This window comes from Corvus kubaryi, unplaced genomic scaffold (genome assembly GCF_017639235.1).
Source record: "Corvus kubaryi isolate FWS band 111438036 unplaced genomic scaffold, C.kubaryi_AGA036_p1.0 78, whole genome shotgun sequence".
In the NCBI taxonomy this organism is placed as follows: Eukaryota; Metazoa; Chordata; class Aves; order Passeriformes; family Corvidae; genus Corvus; species Corvus kubaryi.
The window spans coordinates 4,699,969-4,723,306 of NW_024582065.1; the positions used below are offsets into that span (position 1 = coordinate 4,699,969).

At 48.5% G+C, this 23,338-nt stretch overlaps 1 protein-coding gene across 8 annotated transcripts in view; it reads left to right on the forward strand.

Annotated features, from left to right (window-relative positions):
• The window catches only part of LOC121676137 (collagen alpha-1(XXVII) chain B-like), a 146,925-nt gene that overhangs the window by 86,851 nt on the left and 36,736 nt on the right, over positions 1-23,338 (forward strand). For 7 of the 8 annotated variants that reach the window (XM_042052225.1, XM_042052226.1, XM_042052222.1 and 4 more), the window contains 12 exons: positions 2,629-2,682; positions 5,452-5,505; positions 6,277-6,330; positions 9,489-9,542; positions 16,902-16,955; positions 17,315-17,359; positions 17,492-17,536; positions 17,750-17,803; positions 18,513-18,566; positions 20,839-20,892; positions 22,460-22,513; positions 23,245-23,298. In XM_042052225.1, the coding sequence (XP_041908159.1) occupies positions 2,629-2,682; positions 5,452-5,505; positions 6,277-6,330; positions 9,489-9,542; positions 16,902-16,955; positions 17,315-17,359; positions 17,492-17,536; positions 17,750-17,803; positions 18,513-18,566; positions 20,839-20,892; positions 22,460-22,513; positions 23,245-23,298 (630 nt within the window). The remainder of the gene's footprint in view (positions 1-2,628; positions 2,683-5,451; positions 5,506-6,276; positions 6,331-9,488; positions 9,543-16,901; positions 16,956-17,314; positions 17,360-17,491; positions 17,537-17,749; positions 17,804-18,512; positions 18,567-20,838; positions 20,893-22,459; positions 22,514-23,244; positions 23,299-23,338) is intronic. The other variant, XM_042052231.1, reaches the window with a different exon arrangement.

A 23,338-nucleotide genomic window follows, 5' to 3' on the forward strand; every position in this document is an offset into this window, starting at 1 on the left:
AAGCCTGAGCTTGGATATGCAGCACCCCGTGGAAGGGAGTTTGAAACAGTCTTGTTCTGAATGGTACTACCACTTGCTGCAGAGCAGGGATCCTTCTTCTGCAGGGACTGGCCTAAGGAACTAGAAATTTCTTAAAGAGCATATTCCCAGGAGGGAGAGTTCTGTGGTTTTCCAAGAAATTGGAAATGAACAAGAGATGTATTCTTTCTTGCTTTATTGTGTATTTTTGGCTAGCAATGCATTTCCCTGTTGCATCTCATTGCTTTGCCATTCTCTGACATAACATTTCCCTTCTTCATGGCCTTGGGCTATTGGAAAAATTCAGAAATTGGATGCAGTTGTGTACCTGCACTTGTGTCTAATTGAAAGGACAATTGATCCAGCAGCCTTCAGCAATGCCACCCAGTGGCAACCTTGCATAGGCAGATGTTGCAGACTTTTCTGCTCTCCCACTGATTCCTGCACTGGGCAATCTGTGCCGAGTCCAGCTCTGCTCGCACGTGTCTGGTCCGTGTAGTCTGGCCACGATGACACTCTTGTGCTCCAGGACTGCCTCAGCTTCAGACTCAAAGGCCATTTCAAAGCAAAGACCATTTCAGAAAAGTTGGTGACACCCCTAAAGGATAGTAGAGCTTTTCTCTTTGTCATCCCATGGCTAACTGGTATTTCCATCATGGCACAGTGGCCTGACAGTTCCCTGGACATCATCTCTGGATGAATTTCTAACACAAGCGTCTAACTTCAGGCTCTGACATACCCACTGGGCTCTTTGCCTTCTCTCGTGAGTGTTTCCAAGTACTTTTTACCTGGATGTTGCTCCCACACCAGAGTGAAAAGTGCCACTCACAGCAGAGTTGTGTGGCTGCTCCCTGCAAGAGGCAAAGCCAGCTGAGCATTCCAGTGAGCGATGCCTTTGTTGAGCCCATCAGCCTGTCTCAGTGAGGAGCTCCTGTCTCCAGAGATCTCAAAGGATGGCATTTAATTGCACCACATGAGGAATATTAAAGCACGGAACCTCTCAGTGTTTGGAGCCAGAAGCTGTTCCCTCTAAAAGTCATTGGAGAGTGACTTAAATTGCGATTTCTGTCTTGGAATGGGTCTGCTGAGTCTCGCTCATGCAGGAATAGGATGAGGCTGATTATTTTGTGTTACATCTCTACATTGTGAGTGTAACTTCATGGAAAGGGAGAGGCTTTTGGTGACAGAGGTTGCACAGCCTGTGAGGATGCTGCTCCAGGCGCTGTGTGTTCCTCTGTACCTGGGCGCAGTGTCACCTCACACTGTCACTGTAGGGGTGTAAACAGACCCTCAGCGAGGCACAGGCTCCAGAGAGCTCCTCTAAGAACTGCACACATCTCAGGCCAGCCATGAACAGGGGAAGCAAGACAGAAGGAGTACAGAGAGGAAACTTTTCCTTCTTTTCTTGCTGTTCCCTCAGAATGGAGACAGTGGGGTGAAAAGCTTGCCCTTTCCTGAGAACGTGTTCCAAAAGTTGCCTTGCTGGTGTACCTTTTCCCCCATGGTGTTTGTTCTTGCATAGAGGAACCTCACAATTTATTTTGAAGATTTCAAATTATTCTAAAAAAAGAAGAAGAGCACTGTGATACCACTGGAAAATCCATCCCCTGGCTCCCACTTGCTCAGCAGCCACCCCCCAGCACCAATCAGACTGCTGCCTAAAATCAAACAAGCTGGGGCACAGCTTCCTTTGACACCACCCATGCCAAGTGTGGGCAGGTTGTGAAGTGTCTCAACAGGAGATGAATCCCTTTAGCTACAGACTCACTGGAGGAACTGAATGTAGATCTCTGTCTCCCAGTGACCCTTTCTGGGGCCATGAGAACGCGCAGTGAGAGCGAATGGCCACAGTGGCAAAGAGGATGGTCCCTTGTATCTCCAGAGCCAGAAGCCACTGGAGCTGGTAGAGAGGCTGCTACATGTTAATTCTCAGGAATCTTTGCTTGAGATTGCGTCTGTTTCCATCTTCCTAATTAAAAGCAGTTCTGTTTGCCTCTTTGTTATCCCGAACGTTGTTAAACCCTGAGCTTAGACTGGAGGTTTGCTCCAAGATGGTTTCTGGGTAGTGTGTGAGATCCACTGCCCCGCTGGCCCCTCTGGCTGAGGGGACCTTTATTTCCTACTGGCATCCCACCAGCATGACACTATCCAGGGCAAAACTAGTCTGCACAAAGGGCTGAGGCAGCTTGGATTAACCCAGAGGACGTCTACCCAGTCCAGCAGCTAAAATGATGGTAAGTCTCTGTGCAACCCAGGAGCTCCCGCTGCAGATGCTCTTGGGGAAACTTTTGGGAAAAGCTCGCAGAATAAAGCCACGCTATGGACTCAGTCTTTCTATGAAACACACTTCACTCATCCACTGTGCTGTGTGTTGTGGTTCTTGCAGATCCTCATGCTGCCATTCCAGCTGGTGCCTAAAGCAGAACCAGCTGTGGAGTTAGACATTCCTGTGGCCGGGAGCAACTCCATCCACTCTGGTAGCCAGTAGGAATTACTGAGCATTATACGAGGGATGGTGTGCTATTGTAACCAGCAAGGTGGACCAAAGGAACTGTTTACTTTCCCAGCAAATAAAAACTGAAAATTAGTTGTGCTCTTCTCTTTCCTCAGGGTCTAATGGGTTTCATAGGTCCAGTGGGGGAGCCTGGAATAGCAGGAGAAAAGGTAGGATTGCTTGCGATGAAATGGTTGTTGTAACTTTTGCAGGATGAGGGAGGCTGGGGTGGGAGAAAGGTTGTGGAGATTTAAGTTGTCATGTGAGTGCAACACCCAGCTGGGAATGGAGCACATCCAGGGTGTCTGAGCTAGACTAGGACCAGGCCAAAACCATCCACTTCTCATTCAGGAATTAACATGCGCTGCCCTCCAGGGAGATGCTGTCAAATAGTCTTTGAAAAATTAACTTTCCTCATTCATAACATGCCAGATGGTTTGTATTTAACAGTCAGCTCTGGTTTTTATGGGAATGAGGGATCCATCAGCCCTGTGTTGCTGGTCGTGGGAGGAGTCCATGGGATTGAGGTTGCAGATTTGTGCAGAGGTGTGCTCTGGGTTGCCAGAGGGGTCACGCAGGCCCAGGGCTGAGCCTGCATTGAACAGGAGGTCTCAGAAATTTCTCAGGTGTACAAGAGTGCAGCCACTCATCTAAGCAAAGGCTGGTCCAAATATTTCCTTTTTTATCTGATGAGGAGCATCCCGTCTGGCTGCCCCTGACTGCTTTGGGCGCACTCAGGGCTGGTGCCCTCTTGTGTACAGTACAGACACACACCTCTTCCAGGGTGAAAAAAAGGGCTTTATTTCACATAAAAACATAAAAGGACATTAAATTGTTCTCTATTAGAGTGTAAACTTTTATTTGGAAGCAGCTCCCAAAGACAAATCATCTATGTCACTCATTGTATCTCACTTGCATGCTGCTGGTTTTTGTTGGTGGTTTAATTATTCACAGTGCAGCCATAAAGATAGTGAAGAGCATAAAATGATGCATTCCACACATCAGTGCTCTCTTTCTCACTTTTATTGCTTCAAGCCCTGTCCTCTGGGTAATGATGTAAAGACTGTGACAGTTATACTGTGTTTGCTGCAGATCCATTTTATTGTCTGTCCACAGCAGCCTTTGGAAAGGCCTTTCCATCCTGTGGGCCCTGGTGGGGCAGTAGCAGAGTCAGCCTCAGTCCAAGCTGTCAAGGGCCACAAGAACTAAAAAGAATGACATGATGTGGGGTGCATTTTAGAGAAGGGAGACAGAGGAATAAAGAGTCTGTGGCGTGTCCAGGGTGGTTACACAGAAAATTGGTGCCTGAGTGAGCTGTCTCATTGGCAGCTGCAGCCCTGAATTGGATGGGGGATAAGGTGTTTGCCATGCAGCAGATGTGGGAAGATCTTTTTCTCCATTCCATTAAATTAACATCTGTCCCTCCGCCTTCTGTGCCAAAGTCTTGACCACATGAGCTATCCCCAACTTCCAGATCAGCTCTGTACTGTGATGATGTTACATTGGTGTCAAGGCAAACCCAGGCTGTCCTTTGCAAATCTGCCTTTGGAGATCCTCAGCACAGCTGGGATTTCCATGAGGCTTCTCTACCAGGGCAAACTTAGGGATGACAGAAATAGCTATCATCAAATCAAAACCTCAACCAGGCCTCCAGTTGGCATAGTATCCTACAGCTTACTATGCTCTTGTGAGCTAAATGAAGTGGGAAATATGCTTTCATTAGACATAGCTGAGTCAGCAATCTCCATCCTGAGAGCTGCAAAACTTAAGACTGAAGCCAGTAGAATCCAAAGATTATCAAAGAGAACAATACAGTTAATACACACTTAATAAAATCCATCCATTCAGGGAGAAAAAAAATCCGTACATTGGTTTACAAGGGCCAGCTGGTGACAACACAAACTCTGGGGTTTGTTTTTAATAAGCTCCTTAGAGCCCAGAAAATATTTGCCCTTACACTTTTTGCTGCTGGAAGGTAGGTCAGATTTTGGGCGTAAACTAATTGGCAGCATTTTCTAAATCCTCCTTCCTCATCCCCCTGAGCACACAAACCTAACAGACCTAACTCCCAGTGCATCCCTGGGGCTGGAGGGAGAGTACAGACAGTTGTGTGGGAATTGCCACCGTCTCCCAAAGGAGCTGTTGATGTCCCATTGCTAAAGCCACACCTTCATGTCACCCTCACATCAGCAAGTTGTGGTGCTTGTGGGGGCTTAACCATCTTGTCTCCTACTTTTGGGTCAAGGATGTATCCACAGGAAGTGAGATAGTCTGCATGTGGGGATAAGTAAGACTTTTGCAATGAATAAGTGATGTTTTGGTACATTAAGTTTTTTAACAGCTTGTTTTAGAAGGGGTCTTATCTTCAGGGTGGGCTGGGGAGTCATCCAGCTCTGAGCCCCTCATAAATCAGACCTCCAGGTCATTGTTGCTGGCACTGTGGTCTCAGTATGAGCCACAGGACAGGGAGTTCCCCCAAAACACCCACAGTCTCCTCTGAAAGCACCAGGCAGCATGTGTTTCTTCCAGCTTGATTGCCTGCTCTCAGCAGGGCCTTGTGACAACAGATGTCAAATCCATGGCTCTGAAAATGCCAGCACACGTAGGGATTGTGATCATGCAGAGCAGGCATGTCATGCCTTGGGTGGGAAGGGCTGGAGATTTCCTTGGGTTCAGTCCTAGCACTGTTTGGAATTGAAGATGGTGTGCCTTTTTCCTTCATACCTTGGAGGTTTTGATGGCAAGAGTAAAGTCCCCTTTCTTGAGATATGGAGGATAAGTTAATTCCTGCAATCCTTCCACTACTCTGATGAGAGGGATGGAAAGAGAGTGATTCTGGAAGCATTTCTGGTAGGATGGCATAGACATGAATTTGTGGGGTTTTTTAGTTGTTTCATTGCTCTAGATCACTCTTCCATATGCATCTGTCTCTCTCCTAGGGTGACCGTGGCTCAGTGGGACCCCCAGGCCCTCCAGGAGTCAAGGGGTCGATGGTAAGGAGTAAGTCTGCATTCTCTCGCTCTTGCAGCCGCCTCTCTGTCCTAGCCAAGGGTGCAGCTTCTCCTGGTCTTTTAGTTCCATGACAACAGCTGCAATTTCTTCCCATGTCTGTGGGGATGGGAATGGCCATTTGACTGACTGGATATTGGGGTGTAGCCTCAATTGTGTTCAGCAGTTTCCCCTTCAGAGCAACACTGGGTTTCGAGGTATGTTCTGTGGCTCCATCAGCTGAGGACCTGCTGTGTCAAGTGGAGACAACCAGGAACTGAAGGATTGCCTGTTCCCAAGCCTCTTGAACAGACAATGCCCAGGAATAAGGATCTGTCCAAGCTGCCCAGAGCAACTGGAAATACAGGGAGCTTGGGCAGCACAGTCACAGTGCCTTGCTGTGCTCTGCCATTCAGGGATCTACATTTAGGAATTTAACAGTGGGGACCTCAGCTGGATCTTGTCCTGCTCTGACATTTGTTTCCTGTCTCCCATAGTACAAGACCAAAAGACATATTTTCATATTAATTCAGCCCATTTTCTTCTGGGCTCTTCAGAAAATCTTGCTGCTGATATCACTGGCCGGGTTGGAGCTGGGCTATTGACAGCCTGGCCATCTCCTGCCCCTGCGCAATTTTACCCTGACAAATATCAGATCTGCCTGACCTTGCAAGCAGCCAACAACACCTTTTTTCCTGTCTTCCCACTTGGAGGAAGAAGGGCTGTGCAGATTGTGGACATTCACAGCAGGCATGTTCTTCTTCCTTTCCTTTTAGGGACACCCTGGGATGCCAGGAGGAGTGGGTTTTCCTGGGGTGCCTGGACCAACAGTAAGTAAAGGCTATCATCACCTTGTAATACCACATCCTGGGCATTCATGGGTTAAGTCAAGCAAGTGTATTGCAGTTTATTTGAGTTTGATATGAGCAAGAGATATGGGGAAAGGGATGGGACAGGGGTGGGAGCAACGTGGAAAGAGACGCAAAAAAGCACAGAGCTTAATTCAAAATTTTGTAACCCATTTCCCTAAGGAAGGATGCAAAAATCACAATCCAGCCTCAATCTTTTAGCAGGACACAAGCTCCCTAGCTCAAGGTGTTCTAGGCTGGGAATGGTTGGCAGTGTGGTGACCACACCATCTGATATAGTGACGTATCACAGTGATTTATCACAGTCATTTATCACAGTGACCACGCCATGCAGTGTGACCGTCATGCATGGTCAAAGCCCTTGCTGGCATGAGAGGAGCAGCAGAGCAGCTCCCCTAGACTGACCCTCCATCTGGACAGGCTCATCTGGCACGCTGCGGCTGGAGCACGCAATCGCCGTGGAGGCAGATTTTAGCCTGGCTCCAGTTTCCCACAGCCGTTGTTTAGATGGAGCTCGGGCTCTCCCAGAAGCACAAGTGCCACTGGAGCCAACAACAAGGCAGCCCTGGGTGGGTGCAGGGAATGGATTTTGCTCAGTGTGTGAATTCCCACAGTGCTGGTAATTGGGAGGAAGATCACAGCAGTGAAATGCTCGGGTGGTGCCAAAGGTGTGGCCTCCAAATCGGGGTCAGCTCTGCTGCTGCCAGGAGCTCCAGGAGGCTCTGGGGGCACTGGCTGCAGGCAGCTGCTGCCTGGGCACAGATCATGCAGTAGTAAGTCAGTGGAGGTGAGGAAAAGAGAAAATCTGAGGTCAAGCAGCATCTCAGGGTGACCCATCTCTGCCTGGAGAGCAGCAACATGGCACCAGCCCGGTCCTTACAATAAAAGCAGCACAACGCCCCCACAGCCCCCAGCGCTGAGGTGCTCTGTGGCCCCTCGTGGCAGCACTTGCTGTTGACTGAAGCCTAGGAGGCATCTGGATATCTGTAGATGACCCATTTTCAGCAACTTCCTGTCATGTTAGCTGCTACAAGACTTGGGGACAGCTGGAGCATTGGGCTCCTTCCTGCTCTGGGCCTGTGAGCACCCTTGGCCAAGGCAGTTTCTGTGCTGGTCCTGTGGCAGAGAGCTCCAGCCCTGAGCACCATCCCATGCACCACTAAATGTACCTTCAAGTGAGGCCAAATTTTGTCTGTCTTCACTGGGGCATAACAATAGTTATGAGCTGAGGCATCAGATCCAGGTGGAGATACCAAAACCTTTTGGCAAAGCTCTGAGAGCTGAGACCGTGCCCAGGTCCTTCCGCTGCCTTCAGTTCCCTCTTCTCCTGCAGGCAAATAACAAGTTCATCCAAGCAAATGTTTGCTCCACAACTGCATTTTAAAAAGTCATAATTCAATAAGCCAAACTTCCCCACAGAGCCAGTAAATCAAATAATCCCCTAATATCAAATCTGCACTCATTAACTCCAGCTGTTTTTCCACCAAACATTCCTTATTTGCCTTTCAAGCCAGACCTGAGGCATGCAGTTGTTGTTTGTCCTAAACTGTTAAAATCTTTGAATGAGCCTTAGCAGTGATGGCTGATTAATTCAACAAAGGATGACTGGAAATGGGAAGCAAAGGTATAGTCAATGGTAGGAAGCTTTGGCCTTGGTTTCAGTTTACTGAGGCTTGTGAATTCCTTTTTCCTCTTCTTACCATTATGGTGCATCTTTTGTGTTAATACACAAGTTTGAAAATAACGTGTATAATATAAGAGTATTAAAGGTCGCTTTTCTTCTCCTAAACAGTTCCTTGAAATTCCAGCAGGGTATCTAGCTGTTCCCTCAACATTTGCCATTACAAGGAATGTTTCTGTTCTCGTATTTTCGTAAGCTGTTTGGGATAGGCTGAGACTTTCAGAGAAGATTCCAAATACCAACTAAGAATTTCATTTCAGTACATGGTTAACATAAAAATCTCTATAAAACAGGCATCTGACGCATCCACTGCCTGTGCCAGTCACCGCTGTCCTCACGACCAAAACTGAGATGTGCTGTGATCACAAATACAGTTACAGTCAACTGACTTTTCCATCCTGAATGAGAACAGCTCAGCATTTGTATCCTGAACTTATATGCCATGCACAAAGATATCTCCAATACAAAAGCAAAATCTTCATAAATGGTAGTGGTAGGAGCAGTAGGAGGATCACAGTTCAATTCTGTTCTGATCCGTGGCGGAGCTTGCAGAGCTGACAGTTGGTAAAAGCTATTAATATATAAATAGCCACATTTGATGCGGAATGTTTGAGAGAGTAAGGAGTGAATGTGTCATTTTGAGGTTTTCTTTTCTGACAGGAGAAAGGCACTAACTTTAAATATCAGGTTTAAAAGCTGAACAGAACTAAGTCCTGTAAAATAAATATATCGTCTTTTTTTTTTTTTTTTGACTCTGATAAATATTTTAGCTGGGAAAAAAAGCTGTCTTCTGCATTTCCTGTATGTATATTAATGAATCAAGTGTGTAAAAATCCAGGTTAAAAGAAAACCTGAAATCTTTCTGTAATTGCAAGAAGAACAGGATCATCCACAACACCAACAGCCCACATTAAATTAGTATCTATCTGCCAGTATCAGTATTTATGCAGCATTAACGGGGCAACAGTTACTTAAAGTCAGTATTTGGCTGAAAAGGTCAAACTTGGATACCCAAGATGATGTGTCTGATTTTGTATTTGGACATCTAAAAACCAGATCCTGGTTATTATTATTTTTGAACAGATGCTGAGCAACAGCTGCTTTTAATAGATTCAGAGGGGATTCTGGATGTTCAACGTCTCTTCACATCACACCACTGACACAGATAACAGGCTGCAGGTCATTAAGCATACAAACCTCAGCCAGGATCTTTGGCCTAAATGTTCACAATACGAAGACAATCCATGAGTTTAAAAAAAAAAGGCATTTATAGACAAGTAAACATGGCAATGTTTTTAGCAAGAGTTTAATGAACCAATCTGCTGGTCAAGGGTCTGCATCTGAGGCCCCTGCAGATCACATAGGAATGTAGGGTCTTACCAAAGCTGCTGCCTTCCTTCTCCTCCACCTTCATTTTGTTTCCTTTTTTCCCTTCCAGGGTCCAGCAGGAGCCCGTGGTGCACCAGGGATCCGAGGGATGAAAGGCCGCAGGGTAAGCACTCTCCATGAGCTTTTATCCCTCTCCTGTTTCAGCCATTGGAAAAACAATCTGGTGGTTTAGTCTGGGGGTGTGAAGATGAGCAGAAGTTGGGCAGCACCTCCACAGCCACGTTTCTGCTGCACATAAAGGCCGTGTGGTCCTTGAAACAAATCTTACCAGGGACGTGAACGCAAAGGATGTGTAAGGGCAGAGGGGTGTCCAGAGTAGAGGTTATCATGGAAGTGGTCCAGCCTATCTGCCATGTCAAAAACACAGTTTATGGATGCTTCTGGTGAGGATGATGATTTAGTTGTCCGCAGGTATAGATGGGCTGGGGGAAAGGATGGAGGTAGAAAACCTGAAAAGGTGCCTTCGTTGCTATGGGAGAAAAAGTAGCTGAGATATGAAGTGTTGTGATATAACCAGAGGCAGATGAAGGAAGAAATGTTATGTCATGACATGGAATTAAGAGAGAAGGCTGACAGAAGTGGAGCTGAGCTGTTCTACCCATGTGTTCCCTTCCAGTCTTACAGGATTGACACCTCCTGGCAGGGTTCCACAGGGATGTGAGGAAGGTGTGCTTTGCATTGCCAGTAGATCAAATTATAAGCATGTCCTATGCCTTTCTAAGGATTTTTCCAGCCCTGATTTTATCTGTACATACCTCAACAGTACCACCCTGTAAGCACAGGTGACTCTTCACCCTGCCTGGCAAGAGCAGCGCCCAGCCTAGTGCTGGGTGAGGTACTGCCTGGCACCACTGACAGTGCTGTGCGTTCATGTTTCTGTCAATAATGAGCTCACAGACACTCAGAGTCAGTTCTTGTGTGGCTCTCCCTGCTCTGTTTGGGTGACAGCCGACAGGACAATGACCTCTAGACCTGCCAAAGCTGCTTGTTTCCTGCTTGTGACATCCAGCCCCCATCCCACCGAGCTCTTCAATCTTTCTTCTCCAACGGGATATTTATTGCAGGAGCATCCCTGATTTGGATTGTTTTTCCTTGTCCAGATGCTTTACAAAGTATTAATAGCAAGCATACATGGGTTCTGCTGAAGGCCCCAACAACAACATATCTTGCATTTCTCCCTCCAAGGATCTGTTTCCACGTTTCATTTTCAAAGACGTACACTGGAGTAAACTATACATTTTACCTACTCCCACTCTCTGCTTCTTCTGCAACTTCTGCTTGGGGGATTCAGGACAGCCAAGGATTGTGTGTTTCCCTATGCCAGAGCGAATGGTCTCTTCAGATAGCTGGGACCAGCAAAAGAAAATGAAATAACCAGCTAGGAAGCTTTGTGACCACAGAGTTACGTACCCTGGAACTGCTCTAAACTTTAAAATCCCATCTAGGAGGATGCCAGTAACATCCAAGCTTGGCAGATGTTTATCGTGGTTCATCTTTTAACTTGTGGCTGGGCAAAACAGCTCCCATTCCTCTGTGCTCCTTGGTGGGAAGGCCCACGGAGTTCACTCCCCAGGTCCACTTGCAAAGGGGCCCCTGGGGAGTGAGGTTCCTCTGTGCTGCACAGCAGGGATTAACTGGGCTGTCTGGGACATCCATGATCATGATGGATGAAAAACTGGAGGTGTTCCTTCGTGGCAGTCTCTGAATGGATGGTGAAAAATATCTCAAGGTAAAACTGCAGCACAGGGGTGAACAGGGAACACCTTCTGGATGAATCCAGGTTGAGAATGTGCGGGTTTTGGAGAGGTGGGTCCTCTGAGGGGACTGGGTGCTTTTGCCAGTGCCTTTAATGTTTGCAGTGACAGAGAAGGAGTCCTGGAACTGCCTCCTCCCGGCTGCCAGCCAGGGATCCATCCCCATCCCTGTCACTGAGCTTCTCCTTTCAGCAGGCATCCACAGGCAACTTCAGTGTCTGGCTCTTGGGTTGTCTAAGATTCACTCACATAAACCTTCTTCAGCTTCTTACATCCATACTGGCCTCAAGTCCTCAGCCCTCAAGGAAAGCTGGATTTAGATCCCAAGAAAGGAAGTTGCCTGGGACATCAGGGGCCTGCCTTTGGCTGTAGCTGGATCCAGAGAGAGGGTGTCAAACCCCCCAGACAAATCCTGTGGAACTTCAGCTGCCACCAGCACTGTCCATGCTCAAAATGACGTATCATAGAGACCTGCAGCTTCATGCTCTGGGTTTACGTTTCCTCTCCAGATGTTCAGTCCAGCAGATCCTGTGCCAGTCACTCCCTCTGGACATTCCTCCACCGAGGAAGCCAGACTCCAAAGTGCATCTCAGCCCTGCAAACCAAGAATGCAGCAGTGGCTGTATCCTGACAGGCTGCAGTGCCCTGCAAAAAGTCACTTCGGGATGTGCAGAGCACTGAGGTAGAAAGGAGGCACTGCCTGGGGAAAAGGGAGCATTAAGGAATTGATCTTACCCTAAGGACACCAGTATTGGAGAGGGGTAAAACTCTGCCTAAAGCTCTAGCAGCAGGGACTGAGCCTCTGGATCTGCTGCTAGTGCTCCTGCTCTCACCTCCCACTACTGGGCTGGGCTGTGCTGTGGAGATCTGGTGATGTTTGAGCACTGCAGTGATATAATCCATACCAAATTTGTGAGGCAGAGAGATACGCTTTCTAAGATTCCCAGCAGAAAGGAGGAACCTGGGCTTTGCTTTGAAATTCTACAGATTTCAGTGGATATGATGTAGGGAAGTCAGCATTGTAAAAACCAGCAGATCTCCTGCCTGGAGGATTTCTGGTTTGAATCTCTCTCATTCACTTTTTCCTTCTCTTCATACTCTCAGAAGATATTCCAGGCATATAGTATCCTATGTTTGCTTACTTGCTCCTGTGATTCTTGCTCTTGCCTTACTCAGGATGGGGAAATGATCCCCCAGTTGTAATTTCAGACATCACCCTCTCTCTATCCTAGCTTACAGAAGGGATGTAATTCAATTCAGAGTGGAAACATGAATGCGGCCCCTTCCAGATGTTTTTGGATTCCATGAGCTCTGTTTGTGGATGCTTCATTAAAGTAATTTTGCTTTTGAAGGAAACGTAAATAGCAAATATGGTTTTGATTGTAAAGAACAATGGAGACTTTTTGGGGTCTGCATTTATGTTGTGATAGCTTTCATATCGTCAAGACATGTATATTTTAAAAAGAAAATATTTTTTTAAATTGTAACCTTCTTTTTAGTCCTGACAGAACTATTGTTCCTTCACAAGTCTTTGTTTATTCCACTAAACTGATAGTGAACAATCTTCCTCAAATGTTGTTTCCCTTCTCCTCTTCCCTAAGGAGAAGAAATTTGGACATGGGAGCCCAGGCTTATTTCCCTTCATCTGTACTCAGTGTAGCACTTGAACATGTGCTTAACATTCAGCTAGTGACAGCTGTGTACATGCTTAAACCTCATTATTTAACCAAATCAAGGTTTAAATTTGGAGGCAGCTGGTCCAGCAAGCCCCTCACTCTATGTCACTTAAATCCTAAAGCACGTTTCTGCTAATCAGCTCCTCACAGCAGGAGAATGTGTGGTCTCCAGCATGCTCTCCTAAGGATAATGTCATCAAAAAGACTGGGAACCTCTATGAAAGGCTGAATATCAACCAGAGCCATGATTTTGTAACTCACATCATAAAGCTGCACCTGAAATCCTGCTGTAAGTGCCTTACCTCGCCCTATGCTCCTGGCCAAGGTGCCTGTCAATATTTCTAGAATTTTATCCTCTCACTGCTGGGTTCTGACTCAGATGATACAGGGGAGCTTTTCAAATCCCAAAGCACATTTCTCTTTTCCACCATGCCATTCATTCATCCAGCTCCTGCATCAGCTGCTGCCCAGGTGAAGCCTGCAAATCCAAGATAAGGGGGAGCACACCTGCACTCCAGGCCCTTTGCTGCTCCATGCCAGAGGGAAGGAATTACTGCCTCTGCCACATGGACCCGATGCTTTCCAGCATCACCAACTGCAGGGATTTGTTAAGTGGTGTTATCTAAGCAAACCTGAAAATACTTGCCTTTCCAAGCCCAGCTGAGTTGTTGTTCATGGAGAAGTGGTGGGTATTGTTTTGCTTCCAGGGATCTTTCTAGTTGACTGAGAAAGCCTTAGAAGTGTTTGAGAAAAAGTTCATTCCAGATCCATGGCCAGGGATGTCTCCCTTTGGCTTCACTAAAAACATCTGCTTGCTTTTTTGTTTGGCCAGACTGTGATAGCAAAATATCAATATTTGCATAACTGGGTAAGGAAGGAGCTTTGGATTTCTGGAAAGGAGCTACTTGACTGCTGCTTCATGCTGCTGTTCAGAGGCTGGTCACTGTCTCTGTCTGAGCTCTGAGTAGGTGTTTAACAGGAGGAAATGCAGCGCTGCTCTACAGAAACAGCTTGTTGAGTACATAGTTCTGCAGGAACGCTGTCTACTTTAGATGCAGGATATATCCCTATTGCCTCACCTGGACTGGCAAAGCCTGGAACTGAGTTCCCCTGTGTGTGTGAGCTGTTCACATCTGGCCACTATCGTAACCCCTTGTTTAGCCTGGGGTTTCTGATAGCGCTGCTTGGTGTTGCTCAGCTCAGAGAAATGCTGTCTTGGCCTCCACTGACTGAGGGGAACTGAGGGTGCAAGGGGAGCCCAGGGGCTGTGCTCAGCCCTGCCTGCAAGGCCACGCTGCCAGGTCTGCAGGGGGAAGGCACCGTGCTGTGCCTTGAGGGTCTTGGCATTGGGATGCTCCCTGGAGAGCTGCCAGGACCTCACTCACTCGTCTCTAACCAGTGTTGTCAGTAAAAGAGAGTTTTAAAGATTTAACTAATTGACTAAATGTAGCTTTTCCTGTCAGGGTGAATTAGGGGAAGCCTTTATCCCAAGTTTCAGCCCAGGAGGCTGGAGAAGATGAAGCTTGCCAGATGCATTTGAGAATAGAGGGTCACTTTCTCCTTCTTTGGGTCAGATGCCGATGAGATGTGTTGTGATGAGATTAGGCAGGTGACTGCTGTGAAGTGAGATTGCCCTGGCAGATCCTGCCATGCTGGTGACAGGGCTCTGCTGGAAGAGATGAGGATACTGTAAACACTTCCCCAGCCAGCCACAGCCCTCACTGAGGGCACCTGGCAGCCTCCACCTGGCTCAGTGCAGCCCCAGCACTGGCAAGGACAGGCTTCAGAAGATGGATCTGGAGGGGCCAGATTCATTCCAGTTTCCTTCCCAACTCTAACCCGGATCATCACTGTCATTTCCATGTCCCACTTGCTTCTGATCCGTGTTCCCTCTTCCAGGCCTGAGCTACGGAATCCTTGCCCTCCGCACATCCTTCCCCTGCTTCACTAGCAGGTCACCACATCATCTCATACAGTAAAGATGTAATTGCACAAAATATCCAAGTGACTGCTCAAAGAGAAGGGGAACAGTTTGTTTTCCAGGGAGGATGAGCATGTGGTTGTCAAGGGTGCTTTCCCAGAGTGCCAACACTATGCTGACACCTCCCTTCCCAGTGCAAGTCTGGGTGTTTGCTGGGTGTCCCAGTCACCCCAGGCAGCCTCCAGGATGCCTCCAGGCCCTGCTCTTCCGCCACCCCAACTAACAGGGCTGCCTGACTCAAGCTGTCAGTAGTACTGCTTTTAAGTGACTTTCTGGTCTTTGTCATTGTGCTTTGACGTTTATAGGGACATGGATTAATAAAACTTTGGTCTTTACTGCTCTCTGATCTAGGGGCCAGCATGAGCCACATCACTTGGTGTGTTGGGCTGGTGAGAGGTGCTGGGACATTTGTGCAGCACAGCCCCAGCAGTGAAACACCCCTTTGTTTGTGGGGATCCCATCTGGGGCACAGTCCTCTGTCTGTCTGTCCTGGAGGCCAGGCTGAGCATTCTTCAGAGCTGTGCCATACTGACAGTGCAATACAGGCTCTTGGTTATTCAATCTCTGCTCCTCTCAGCAGCACAGGGCTTTGCCAAGCGCAGTAGGAGTTTTGCATTATTTTATATTGACAATGTTTGTCTGCTGTAATAATTTGGCTGGGGTTCCTATACATTTCTGCTGTACACTGCCTGTCTTTGTGAGTCTCTCTCTTTGCCTGTCATCCTGGAGTTGCTTTTCTAACACACTGGCTCCCTAACCCTGTTATTACTTTTGGCACTAGGTTTGCATCCCGATTAAGCACATTGGCTCCTGTTTTCCCTTTCTGCATTGGCCAGCTCTCAGAATTCCTCTTACCACTACATTCTAGCACTGCTCTTTGTTTTTATTTATTATTTATTTTGCAGTGGAGCCTAAGAGTCCCAACTGAGCTCATGAACTGATTATGAACATGATGTCTGTTAATAGTCTCTTGATATGCCCTTTTTTAACTCTTTTATTTTCTTTCACTGTGGGTCTTTATTCCCTGTCAATGTGATGCACTGGTCTCTGGGGGTCAAATGGTGCAGAGGGTTGTGTGTTCAGCTTTCCTGAAATGAGCTTAAAAGATAGCTGGTCTGTAAGGTCCCTTTCAGCCCAAACCATTTTTTCTGTGATTCTATGATCATATCCTTACCCTCTTCCCAGGGCTCTCCTCACTTGGAACCCTCTGAAAGAACAAGAACGTCCTTCCTCAGTGATGCCCAAGCTGTACCAGGAACTGCTCAATTTTAGCTACTCACACCTGCTCATTTGCAGCAGGGTGTGTGTCCCACACACCTCCCCAAGTCCCTGTGCCCACCACACACTCACACAGCTGGGAGCAGATGCCGGGCACGGCACCAGACCCTCCCCACCTCCACATGCAGGAGCACATGCCTGGTCCTTAACAGCAGCCAGATCTTTAAATATCACATAGCTGTAGCTGAGGGCTTGGAGTTCAGCTGCCAGCAAATATGCCCTTCTCTTTGAGAGGAATTTAGGGCCCAAGACAATGTGAAGGTACTGTACAGTGGGGGCTTGTGCACCTCTATATTTTGGAGCTTTATTGCCCTGATTGTGGCCATGAGACAGTGTGGTGTGCTGAGGGTTAAGGGCAAAGGTGTTGGAAAAGCAAGGTTTCTAGGAGGAAAGATGTTTGCTGTTAATAAGGCTGGAACTGCAAGTTTGTCTGTGCATTGCAAAACTGTTGTCATGTATCCATTGTCTGAAAATAAGGTTGTTCCTGGCCTGCTTTTCTCCTCTGGCTTAGATTTGTGGTTGGTAGTTGGTTTAGCAGGAATAAAAAGTGCTGTGTGCTGGTAACGGTGAGAAATGAAGCAACAAAACACAGAAAGAATCTTTTTAGTCCTGGGCTCTGAGCTGCTGTGCTCAACCCAAGCAGGTATAAGTTGGCTTAGCCAGGATTGATCTCATGGACTGTCCTGGTGGCCAAGGCTAAAGTGACAGCTGGATTTTCCAGTGAGCCATATCCTCTGTGTTCTTATTTTTGCCTCTCTTTTGCCTCCTTCTAGGGTGCCAGAGGGCCTGATGGACCAGTAGGCGAGCCAGGGTTGCGAGGTGTCAAGGTGAGTGCCAAGGCTGTTCTCAGCTGTGTTGTGAAATGCTCTGGGCAGGATCAAAGTCACATCCTCCTCCAGGAACAGGGGATGTTCAATTGCTCCATGAGGATCCACCAGCAGGGATGAGTCTGTCTTGCAACCAGAGTAAAATCTATCCAGCACTGGCATCAGGGTCCTTGCCCAGACTCACAGCTGGTTGGGGTGTTCCTGGGGGCATAATCCCAGGTGTTTGGCCTCTCAAAAGCTGCAGGGAACTGGAACAGAAATTTGATGCACAAAAATGCAAGAGCAGATGGGCTAGGGCAGAAGAGCATCACCAACAGCTTGTGCTCCTGCTGATGTGTCTTTGTCTTTTTATTTTGCAGGGCCGACCAGGGGAGCCAGGCAGGGTGGGCCCAGATGGGCTGCAGGTATGTCCTCTGTGAGAGCCAGAGCTGCCAACCCTGGGGACACCCACATGTCCTCAGTGCCCTCCAGGCCAAAGCCCCACAGGTGTGTCAGCACATCCCCAGCTGATAATTGCTGTAACTGTGTGTTCACAGGGCAAGATGGGGGAGACTGGGGAGAGTGGAGCACGTGGCTTCCCAGTAAGTGTCCATCCCTTCTACTTCCTTTCATAACCTCATGTCCTTAAGTTTTGAGTCCTGGTCCAGGAGGAAGAATCTGGACCCTATCTTACACTTGCAGGGCCACCTGTCCCCTCCTGTCACTGGAGCATTTTTGAGGTGCACATTTCTGCCAAGAGATGTGAAGGATTGCTGCTGGGTTGGAGCTGACTCTGGTATTTCTAATTTTTCTAGGGTATCCAAGGATCTTCTGGACCTCCAGGAACAAAAGGGCCTCCAGGCAACCCGGCAAGTGTCTTATCACTCTCTCTCCATCTGTCTTTCCTTGCACACAGACACGTCATTTCTTTCTCTGTCTGTCTCTTCCCCACTGCTTATCCTGTTCCCAGCTTCTCTATCCTTGACAGTTCCAGCATGGTCAGAGATGTGAAAGACTTGGCTAGAGTCCTAGGAGCCATAAGGAAAGACAAGGTCAGACCCCTGGAAAGCAAAAGGGAGACACAGATCTACCAGGGGGAGTGTAGGATACAGCCTGGGGGGGATTTTGGAAGGGAAGGTAGAAAAGGACACGGTTGGGTCTGGGACAGAAGGAGTTGGAGTGTAGGTAGAGTGGAAGGGGGAGAAGGAGGGAGGCTGATGGTGTCAGAACTGAGCCCACAGCTTTGGGGGAATCACTGGGGAAAGACACAGACCTCAAGGAGGGCCAGCAGTGCTGGACTGTGAAGGGAGAGGGTAAACCAGACACTTTCAGATTACTCACTGCAGTTGTTTTAGATGGGAGCCAGGAGGATGAAGGGTCTTCTGAGCTCTTTGCCTGTTAAGGTGCCTCAGCACAACCACTGCTGGCCTCTCCATCCCACTGGCCAGATCTTGCACAGTGAGAACTCCTCTGAGCTGTGGGAAGGAACAGGTGTTTTATCTTACAGACTGTGGAAGTGATGGTCCTTCAGAAATGAAAGCAGTTGTATGAAAAGAGCCTTGTGTCTCTATTTTGCAGGGCCCCCAAGGACCACAGGGGCCACCTGGGCCTTTGGGAGAAATGGGGCATAAGGTAGGTCTGATCTTTGTTCCTGTTTGTTTTCCCCTTCCATCAGGAGTGGCAGGACTGAGGGAGGAGTAAATGTGCAGGGGAGCATCCTTCCACACCTGGAAGTGTGGAACGAGCAGGAAGGATTTCCCTTAAGTCTGAAAGTCAGCTTCCAAAACAAACAGTGAAAATCAGAAATTTGAGCACCTTTTTCATCACAGGCCACAGACACCCAGCTGGTGAAAGTGCAGACCCGTCTTCTCAACAGAAGATACATTTCAAAGGTGACCACGCCAGGGACCAACTTTTTGCACCCAGGTGCAGAGTCAGTGACCCAATACAAAAACAATTCAGACTGAGTACTAGCCTTTCCCTCTCCCTGGTGCTGTTGCTGACACGACACAGGTTTGCCAGCCCACCCAGATGGCCATGGCAGCCCCAGCAGAGCCTGCTGCAGCCAGTGCAGGAAGCTCAGAGATGCCTTTGCTGCTGACGGTGCTGCCGGGCTGTGGTTGCCATGAAGCAGTGGCACAAACACATCAAAACCGAGCAGCAGCTGCCAAACAGTGCCCCAATGGAGTGCAGGGGATGCCTCCATGGTTTCCCCCAACTCCTGTGTACTTTTGGCTTTATTTCACTCCCCTTAAAATAATACAGTCTTGGCTCTTTCTATCACGTGTGCCAGTTCCCCTTGCACAGCTCCGTTCTGTAGGTCCTGAGCTGTAACGCAGACATGAAGGTGGCTTTGAATGCAATCTATGCAAAGTGTATGAGTCATGAAAGTTTCCATTCTCATGGCTGCTGGACCAGATGGAGCAAGCTCTCAGCATGGTAAACCACACTGGGGAGCTGGAAAGCTGCTACTGAGCCACTCTGGATGCTGCCAACCAAGAAAGTACAGACCTTCATTCAAATCTGCAACTCCTCCAGGAGCCTTTCTCTGCACTGGCACCTCTGGAGAAACCAAAGCAGGATTTTTGCTTTCATTGGAGCTTGAATTTTCTCATTGCGTGACTTGACCGTTTGTTCACAAACCCAACACACACCCTGCTCCCTCCTCTGCTTGAATCCATTTCAGCAAGCCAGCAACTGGCTTTATTCCCTGGGTTGCTCCCTTGATTATGTGCTCTTTTTCCCTTTATTCCCAACTGTAAAGAGAAGGGAGATTGTTGTCCGGAATGCAAATATCGTAAGTAAATAAACCACTTAAATCCTTCAAAGAGAAGCTTGACTGTCCGATCTTTGGGCTTGTTTTGCAGGCTCTCATTCCCCATGCTTCCCAGAGGTAGGAGCAAATGTACAAACATTAAAGCTCCCAACAGATCTCAGTACTAAAGATAGTAAATGACTGTGACCCCACTATCAGGGGCTGCACATGGAGCTGGACTGAGTGAGAACAGTTTGCAAGGTCATTCTCACATCTTCCATCTTTCTATCTTAATTCCTATCTTTTTCCAGGTCAGGCACTCATTTCTGGCTCTCTAAGGGATGCCAAACCCCTCTACCGGAGTCTGTGCTCACACAAGAGCAAGAAAATTTCTCTCAGCCAGTCCAGCCTGGGCTGTGGATTTCTGGGCTGAGCCCAGGCATTAGCCTTTGGATGTTTGCTGGCCCTGTACAGCCAAAGACAGCTGGCTGGTGGATGTCAAGGCTAATCTGGCCAAAATTTGTGCTGGAGGGCTCAGTGTCACCTTGCTGCCCTCAGCTCACTTTAGCTGGCAGCACAATCGTGCACCTGCCTCTTTGGGAACGGGGGGCAAAGACTCAGCTGGAAGCTGTGGCCTGTGGGGCAGCTTGAGCCTCATCAAAAGGAGCCTGGTGGTGCAGAGGATGTGCTCACACCAGTGGGAATGGAGAAATGGGGCTGCAGGGAGCAAGAGCAAGAACACAGCCAAGCACTTCTGTTACCCACTGTACCAGCCCAGCCTGCTGGACCCTTGCAAAGAGCTTCCAAGTCTAATTCTGGACCTCTTCTATCCCAGCTGGTTCCAGTGCTGCTCCCTGGTGGGGTTACTAACCTTAGAAAGCAGAGGGATTGGAAGGAGGTAGAGAAAGGTGCTTGGCAGAGGAGGCTGGGGAGATGGGAGGTGTGAGAGTTGATCAGAGCCCTCCCAGAATCCAGGCACGAGGGGCCTCTTTGATGCTGTGGACCCCGAGCCAGCTCCGGGGAGGTAATTGCATTGAACCAGGGCTTGGCTGTCCCAGGAGGGCTCTGCTAAAGGAATCATGTCTTTGATCTTCCTTTCCGCTTGGTTACAATAGGTTTTTTCATTATCTTGTTTTGTTTTTTTTCCAGGGACCACCAGGCTCAATGGGACAACCTGGTCTGGCAGGTGAACCTGGCATGAAGGTAAGAAAAACCCTGAGTGCAATTTCTCTGTCAGACTGGGGACATAAATGGCAACTTGCGTTTTTGCAGGACTGAGTGACATTGCAGGTTTACCCTCCAGCAGCTAGTGAATTCAACAAAAGACAAAGTTTAAAAAACCTAAAACTGGGTTAATTTTAGCCATTTTTACAAATTCCTGAGCCCCATCCTGAGGGGGAGGCTGTCAGTGCTGGGGAGAAGCCCCATCCCAGGGATTTTGTGCCTCAAGAGCTGTGAAGGGCCTTGGAAATGAAGCTCAACTCTTTGCAGATCCAAAATCTCAATGGAGAGGGGAGCCCTGAGACTCAGAGATCCAGGCAGCTTCTAATTCGAAACCAGAAGAGTCTTAGGAAGGTCTCAGACTTAAAAATACCCTCAGACAAGGTCCTGCCACAGTTTCCAAGCCTCAGCTCTCTGGGGAGTGAACTCCTCTGATGGTTAAGGGGGAAGGGTGCCCTGCTCCAGACCATGAATGCACTTTCTTGTCCACATAAAAGCCATCTCTTTGTTTGAATAAAATCCCAATGCTGAGCAGCTCAGGGGGGGTTTTATTTAATCCTAACCCCCTTGGTCTGAAGGTTTGCCCCTGTGATCAGAGCTTTCGAACAAACTCTGTGTGGGGATTAAATCCAATTTTCTCTGTGCTGCTCTTGACTCCCACCCCCACCCCATCCTTTGCCATATTTTCCTTGGCAAATCTTCTGACACTTCACTGGAGCTACTGTGTCTTTGGCATCCTGATGCACGAGTGTTTCAGCTCCAGTGCTCCCGGCTGCCCTCCGTGGAGCAGGACATGATGATTTGCACAGACCCCTTTACCTGCTGTCCTTGCTGGGAAGGTGTGGTATGAGAGTCCCATCCTGCTCCTTCTCCAAGCTGGTAGGTGCTGGAGCAAGACTGGTCTGTGCAATCATCACTTGCAGAGCAGTTTGCTGTGGGATGAGGCTTATGGATATCTCAAACCTTTTTCCCTTGAATCCTCTGCATTTCCTGAGGTCTCTTCCATGCAAAGCAGATCACTGGGATGGGCACACATGGGAGAGAGCTGCCCTATGGCCGTCCTACCCCCAGTGCTATATTGGCAAGATCCATTTGTTTGCCAGCTCCACTGCCTTCTGTTCATTCATTTTACTGCTATCAAAGATTCCGATTCTTCTGGAACTGGGGCTAAAAGAGCTGTTGGTTTTTTGTCCCTCACACTGGTCGTGTCTGCCACCACACCACATTGCACCCACACTGCTGCTTGCCTGTGAAGGACCATGCCAGAGAATGCCTTCTGGGTCTGCAGCTTCAGGCAGCTCAGACCCCTCTGTGACCCCTGTCCTGTCAAGCATCATTGCAACAGAGCCTGTGAGATGTGTCCTTCTTTGCTGTCCCTATGCACTGTCCCTATGCTGGGCCTTTGAACCCCCTTTGAAAACTCAGCTGAACGTGTTTGTGTGGGAGAAGGAAAGAAAAAGTCAAAATTAAGAGTGCAATGGGAAGTGCTTCATGTTCACTCACTGTCAGTAAACAGCTTGCCTCCTTGTATGTGCTTCCTTCTTTTTAGGGTGATCCTGGCCAGTTAGGAATCCCCGGAGAGCAAGGTCTCGTTGGCCAAAGAGTGAGTATGGCCACCTTCTGGTGGGGCTTCTGTGCCTCATCAGTTCCCCAGAGGTTCTGTCCTTGCTCTCCCACAGCCTGGACAGGCTGACCCTGTTCTCTGCGTCCTGACCCCTGTTCCTTCTGCGGGTGGTGGAAGTACCTTTCCCACAGAGCCCATCAGCCTGAGCTCACCAGCCTCTCTGAGCCTCTCAGATGCCACTGTGACACCGAGTGTGAAAGAGGCAGTGTGGGAACAGATGTGGGAACAGACCTCTCCTGTTTGCCACAGGCTGTGTCCGTGCAGGGCCAGGGACACTGGAGCAGAAGGCGGCTTTAAGCAGGGAAACACTGGATACACTGTGCGTGGGAGGGGGCAGGAGGGGATGAATGCACGGATTGAGGCTGGCAGAGGGGCTGTGTCCCTTCCCAGGACTGAGGTCAGTTGTTGGAGCAGGATGAGGAAGCCCCAGGTTAAATGAATTCAGACTGAGCTCCTTTTCACACAGGGAAGGAGGGCTTCCTGCAGGCCAGCAGCGAGTCCATGGAGGAGAAACTGTGGCTCAGAATAGAGCAAGAGGCTGAATTCCTGCTCTTGCTCCAGGAAGAGCTTGTTCAGCATTAGGGTATGAGATGGGACACGTGTCAGAGTGCAGGACTGGGCTCCCATCGCTGCCGCTGTGAGCCAGCTGCAGAAAGCTCAGGGAAAAGCACATTTAGGCACATCCTTATGGTGTTTGCTTCTGCCCACAGGGAGAATCCGGGCTAGAAGGGGACAGCGGGCAGCTTGGGCCAGATGGGATCAAGGTAAATCTCACTCCCGTGGAGTTCCAGCTCTCACACACAT